At 52.2% G+C, this 6790-nt stretch overlaps 1 protein-coding gene across 1 annotated transcript in view; it reads left to right on the top strand.

Annotated features, from left to right (window-relative positions):
• numbl (NUMB like endocytic adaptor protein) overlaps window positions 1-6359 on the top strand; it is a 111822-nt gene extending 105463 nt beyond the window's left edge. The window contains 1 exon segment of the mRNA XM_069909827.1: window positions 352-6359. Coding sequence (XP_069765928.1) covers window positions 352-1025 — 674 coding nt within the window. The 3' untranslated portion in view covers window positions 1026-6359.
• Window positions 6360-6790: the final 431 nt, after the last annotated feature.

Here is a 6790-nt window from a genome sequence, read left to right on the forward strand (position 1 = left end):
AGCGGCCATCTATACAAAGTGTCATATTCCCATCAAATCTGCCTGGATTTTAACACTCAGTAACGCAATTCTGTGCGGGCCATTTAACACAGGTCTTTGGGGCGTGGGAGGAGATTGGAGAGGCTGGGTGGGAAACCCCTGTGGTTCTGGGCAGTTCATGCAAACTCCACGCAGACAGTGCCGGAGGTGGGGATTGGACCTGAGTTAGTGAGGCAGTGGCTCTGACACCCCCCCCCCCCCACCCCATTTGGACTTGTGGTTGGACAACAAGGAGGAGGGGTTGGGAGGTGTTCCTTTGGGAGAGTGGGATAGGGTGGTCTGTCCTTTCACCCTCTCCCTTTTGCCTTGCAGGGCTCGGAGGATGGGGCGATACCTCCACCGTTACCAGCATGCCCGCTGCACCAAGCCCGGCCTTCCATCCAAGCCACCGGCGCACGCCTTCAGAGGCCGAGCGCTGGCTGCAGGAAGTTGCCAAGGCGGCCCGTGCCCAGCCGCCCGCCCCCACTGTCTCCGTGCCCTCGGTGGCGCCGGCCTTCCCAGTGGCGCTGGACGCCCCCGTTGGCCTCTTTGGCCCCCCGCCGCCCATACAGCCTGCCTTCGTACCCGTGGCCGCGTACCCTCCGGGCCTGGCCAATGGCCTGTCCTTCCCGCACGCCAGCGTGCCCGTGGTGGGCATCACCCCCTCCCAGATGGTGGCCAACGCTTTCGGCAGCGCCCAGACTCACCCGGGTCCTGGCGGCAAGGCCTTCGGCCTCTCTTCGCTGCCAGCTTCCACCCTGCACCCCGTACCAGTGGGGCAACCGAACGGCATGGCCACCCCCAGGCAGCCAGTAGCAGCTGGCGCCACCACATTGGGCCGAGGGGCCTGGCCTCCGCAACCTACCCCTGTGCAGATGCCCCCGGAAGTCGACAGGTTTGAGGCCCAGTGGGCAGCCCTGGAATCCAAGAGCCAGCCACGGGCCAGCACATTGCCCACCAACCCCTTCACCACAGACCTCCAAAAAACCTTCGAGATCCAGCTCTAGGGCCATGCCTCGGGCCTGACTACCATCTGACTGAAAGAACCATGCCATCCTTCCCAGGCCGGCCAGGAGAAGACCTCCCGCCCCCCGCCCCCTACCACGTATCCATTCCCCAAAGGCAAGGTAAAGGCCTCAAACCGTGAGCGGAGACCCTTGCGCCCCTATCCTTCTAAAATAAGCGTAAAATTCGCCATGGTGGAAACATCGGACAGACCTGTGGAATTTGAGCGATCTTCCTCTGGGCAGGAGCTCCTCCAGTCCCCCTTCTGCCGACCTGCTCCCTCTGGGCCTGGACTCAGCCATCGAGATAGAAGCCTGGCATCCTGCCTTTCCCCCTCCTCCAACCTTAACAGCAAATCTCAAAGATTCTGTGAACTTTGAAACTCTGTGCATTGAAAGGGTGGGCTGATTCTCCCTGTTTTAAATCTTCCCAGTGGCTGTTTTAGTCCTTCTTTCGAATTCACGAGCTTGGCATGGCCTGCATGAGGCCCAGTTGGCAGTCATCAGAGCTTTTATATCGTTGGCCTGGTTGCTAGCCTTACGAAAAGGGAAAGGGTTGGCGGTGGAGGGGGGGGTGGCTGTGGAGTGTGAGGAAGAGTCTTTGTTCCTTTGCTGAGGCCTCTGTCAGCGTCCAGGAACCCGAGTGAGCAAAATGTGGAGAGGGGGAGGTGGTGTCAGGTAGGAATTCCACCCGAGATGTAATAGGAAGCCGAAACCCTCCCCACAGCTAGCTCCTCGGGACAGAAGCAGAACACCAAGAATACTCAGAGGGTCGGGCAGCGTCGAGGGACCACCAGCCTGAAGCATTCCCACCTGTGGGTTCTGACGCTGCCTGGCCTGCTGAGTGTCTCCACCTTTTTCCGATTTTAATTTGGACGCTCAACATCTGCAGGTTTTTTTTTGCTTTCCAATTTGTGTCTGAGCTTGAGGCAACCGTGTACAAATCTTTTGTCTTGAGAGTCAGAAATGAACAGGACACATTCCTTTTAAGATAGTGTAGAGATTCTATATTCTATGGTATTTTGGTAAAGAAAATATATTTACTAAGATTTTTGAATTTTTTTTAAATGACTTTTCGGATAAACCTTGTCCACTAATGTGCTGACCTCAAGAAGTCTACTCCAGATCAATCGACGATGCCCGCACTCCGGTCCAGGGGTCCAAAACAAAAGGCTTGCCTTTTCTTTGTAGCAGGATGTCCCAACGCAGCCCAGGAAGGGAGCAGTTGGTTGGAAAATGAGGAGTGGGTGACCCACCACACCCAAGACTCTACCTCAGTGCACCGCTGTCCTTTGAAGTAATTGATTTATTTTAAAATTCAAATTTAGATGTACAGCGGGGTAACAGACCATTTTGGCCCATGTGCCCATGCCACCCAATTGCGCTCAATTAACCGGAACCCCCCCAGGAGGGTGGGGGGGGGGGGGAAAACACACCAACTTCTTACAGGCAGTTCTGGATGGAACAGGATTGCGCTAACTGTGCCGCCATAATTTTTTTTTTAATCGTCCATCTCTCCTTACCCTGACCCACCCTAATTTACTCCCCACCTGCTTGGGCCCTGGGATCTGTTGAGTGGCCGGCTCCCCATATGGGAGCAGAATTAGGCCCATCGAGTCCGCTCCGCCATTCTAATCCATCCTTCCACTCAGCTCCACTCCCCGGCTTTTTCCCCGTCACCCTCGATGCCCTGACTAATCAATCTCTGCTTTAAATACACCCAATGACCTCCCTTCCACAGCCGCCCGTCGCTACAAGTTCCACAGACTCACGACCCTCTGGCTAAAGAAATTTCTCCGTTCCTCTGTTTTGAATTGATGCCCTTTTATCGTGAAGTTGTTCACCCTGGTCCTAGACTCCCCTGCCATGGGAAACATCCCTGCCATATCGACTCTGTCCAGGCCTTTCAGCATTCGAAATGTCTCTATGATGTCCCATCTCATCCCTCAGTACTCCAACGAGTGCAGTCCAAGAGCCAACAATCACTCCTCGTATACTAACCCTTTCAGTCCTGGTATCATTCTTGTAAATCTCTGAACCTTCTCCAACGTCAGCATGTCCTTTCTTAATTAAGGTGCCCAAAACTGTCCACAGTCTCCAAGTGAGGTCTCACCAGTGCCCTATAGAGTCTCAACATCATATCCCTGCTCTTATATGCTATTCCTCTAGATACGAACACCAACATTGCATTTGTCTTCTTCATCACTGACTCGACCTGCTCGAGGACCCCCAAGCCCCTTTGCACCTCCGAAATTTGAATGTTCTCCCCCATCTAAATAATAGTCTGCCCATGTCTATTTCTTCTACTAAATTGCATGACCATACACTTCTCAACGTTGCATTTCATCTTCCACCTCCTTGCCCGTCCTCCTTGTCTATCTCTGCAGCCTTTCCTCAGTGTCACATCCCCGACCACCTATTTTGGGATCCTCTGCAAATTTAGCCACAAACCCATCTCTTCCATAATCCAAATCACTTATATACAACATAAAATGAAGCGGCCCCAACACCGACCCCTGCGGAACACGAGTGGTAACCAACCTGAACAGGATCCCTTTATTCCCACTCTCTGTTTCCTGCCGACCTGCCGGCGCTCTAACCGCGCTGGTATCCTTCCTGTAATTCCATTGGCTCCCATCTTGTTCAGCAGCCTCATGTGTGGCACCTTGACGAAGACCCTTTGAAAGTCCAAGTACACAACATCCCCTGCATCTCCCCAGTCCATCCTACTTGGGATCTCTTCAAAAAATTGCAATAGGTTTGTCAGGCATGATTTTCCTTTAAGGAAACCATGTTGACTTGGACCTATCTTGTCATGTGCCTCTTGGCACTCCATAACCTCATCCTTGACATTCGACTAAAACAGCTTCCCAACCGCCGATGTCAGGCCAAAAGGTCTATAATTTCCTCTCTGCTGCCTCCCTCCCATCTTAAACAGCGGAGTGACATTTGCGATCCACTGGAACCCTGCCAGACTATATTGATTCCTGGAAGATCATTACCAACGACTCCTCAGTCTCTACAGCTCCCTTACTGTGAGGCATGGGTCATTCCCCAGGTTGCGGAGATCTCAGTCACCAAATCTTCCTTTCCCAAGGCCTCCGGAAGCATGGAAACAGGCCCTTCAGACCATTGGCTGCATGCTGGCCACCGACCACCCAATCCCTATTTTTATCTATCCTCCCCACATTGAACTCTTTCCCCCCCCCCCCCCCAACTCTTGGCCACACACTGGTGGGTCAGTTTACAGTAGCCAGCAGGTCTTTGGGGTGGAGCGCCCAGGGGAAACTGGGGTGGCCTACAGGCAGGACGTGCAAAATCCACACAGGCAGCGCCCCGGTGCTGGTGGAGTTGTGAAGTACGCCAGCTCTTCCCCCCCCCCCCCCCCGCCAATTGCCCATCATACCACCTCTGAACTCCATGGACAGTCTCGCTGCTGACACCTAATGGCCTTCCAAGGGAATGGAGATCTGAATCCAGTTAAACCCCGAGTTGGGTGCAGAGTTTCTAACACACGGCTGGGTTTTTACAGCACCTCCGAGGTCAGCGGGGTGCAAACAGATTTAACAACATTTGACCAACAGTGGCCACTTTCAGACGATGTGGTGAGAGGAGGGATTCGATAATTCAGAGTTTTATAGGGGAGATGATAGGGTTTGGGGAGGGGGGTAGAGATTGGAGCGGGACAGAGGAGAGCTTGTGAAACACAAAAGTTTGCAGTCTCTGAAATTGTAGCAAAAACACACCGAGATGCTGGAGGTACTCAGCCAGTCACAGTGTCCAAGGGAAGTAAAAATATATCATCAGCGTTTCGGGCCTGAGCCCTTTCTCAAGGAATAAGCAAATATATAACCAAAAATACTCCTGTTCTTTGCTTACACTGTGAGGAAGGGCTCAGGCCCGAAACGTCGGTGATATATCTTTACCTCCGATGGACGTTGCAAAACCAGCCGAGTTCCTCCGGCATCTCTGTCCGTTTTTACTACAGAGGAGAAGTAGCAGAGGATTTAAATTCCGGAATGAGAATTTGAAATCTTTTTTTGGGAGAATCAATGGGCGACGTTGATGTTCAGATTTCAGCTTTGGCTCCATTCTAATCTGGAGTTCAGATCGTGCATGGTTTTTGCAGGCTGGAATAGAGTTGAGGTGATGTTCCCCACTGCATTTAATGTATATGCTCGCGTAAAAGTCGATACCATGTAAAAGTCCCCTTTCAATTTTGGACAAGAAATCTGATATTTTCCATAAATTGCACTTAAAAGTCGACCCTGCAATTTTTGTCTTGGCTGTCCACCCATCTGACCACCTGATGCCTCAACCGCAGACTTTTTCCCCGGTTCTGGCCAGCCGTCCATCCAAACTCCCAACGTCTTGTCCACGGACTCTCTCCTCAGCCCCAGTCAGCCACCAGTCTGAGCTCTTGACACCTCGTCCACGGACTCTCTCTTCACCCCCGGCCAGCCGCCAATCTGAGCTCCCAACCTGATGCCTTGACCCCGTATTCTTTCCTCAGCCCCAATCGGCTGTCAATCCAAGCACCTGACCCAACTCCTCGACCACAGACTTTCCCCTCGGCCCCGGCTGGCTGCCAGTCCAAACTCTCCGGCACCTTGACCCCGGATTCTCTCTCCGGCCCTGGCCGGCCACCCATCCCAGCTCCTGATGCCTTCATTGTGGACTTTCTCCTTGTTTTGGCCGCCCATCCAAGCTCCCAATGCCTCATATGATGCAGGTAGTTGCATAGTCATCCCCATAAATTTAACGGTGAAACTCGACTTCTACACCAGTATATACGGTACTTCCTGCTATCGACCCCACATCTTGGTAACTGGGCTTTGCCCCCCACACACCGCACCATTTAACATTCACATTTTCCTTCTGCTTAATAATTTACAAGCCACCTATTAGAAGCAATTTATTTTGCCTGATGAATATTAATGAGGATTTGATAATAAGACCGGTTGCCATGGTTACAGCCATACCATTACAATCTGCCTCATCCAGTTCTTTGCTGTAACATTTACAGACGCATCTCTTAAAAGTCTTGGCTTTTGTTCAAAGCAGGAATTGCTTGTTAATGTTTGTTGAAGATGTGTCCAGGCCAAAGATGGTTATTGGACCCTTCCCAGTCTCCCCCTGCCCCTTCCCCCACTTCCAATCGGTGCCATGTATTAATGGATGGACCAGGCAATATAAAGAGGAGGTGGTGGTTGGGGGGGGGGGGGTGGGGAGGTCCACGAAGCTCTTCGGGGTCTTGGGTGATCTAAAGAGACCACCTCGAAAACTGAGGATCTTTCCACTCCATCTTTTTCATCCAGCATCGCCCGCATCTACAAGGCCCGGTCCCATCGCCTGAGGCTCGGGGGGAGGGTGAAGCTGACCTTCATGGGGAGGGGGGAGCCGGGGGATTGACATGTTGGGCTGTCAAGGAAGCTGAAGCCACTGCCACACAAAATCCATTGGAACCTTGTGAGGTGTGTCAATGATAGCCCCGGAACGTGGTGTTTGCCGGGGGGGGGGGAATCTCTGTCAGGGTTTTGTATCGTTGCATCCTGACTCTTGCACACCTGGTCCTGACCCATGAAGTCAAGCATGCGGTATACAGGTATACCCCAATGTACAAAGTTAGGGCAGAACCTTTCGCAAGTCAACATGAGGTAAAGCCATTACCATCGATGTCTATGTGAAAATTCCCAGACCCAAAAATAACCCACCGATTCATACCAAATAACACATAAAGCCTAAAATAACACATTTATTAAAAGCAA

The sequence above is a fragment of the Narcine bancroftii genome, chromosome 13, assembly GCF_036971445.1.
Source record: "Narcine bancroftii isolate sNarBan1 chromosome 13, sNarBan1.hap1, whole genome shotgun sequence".
In the NCBI taxonomy this organism is placed as follows: Eukaryota; Metazoa; Chordata; class Chondrichthyes; order Torpediniformes; family Narcinidae; genus Narcine; species Narcine bancroftii.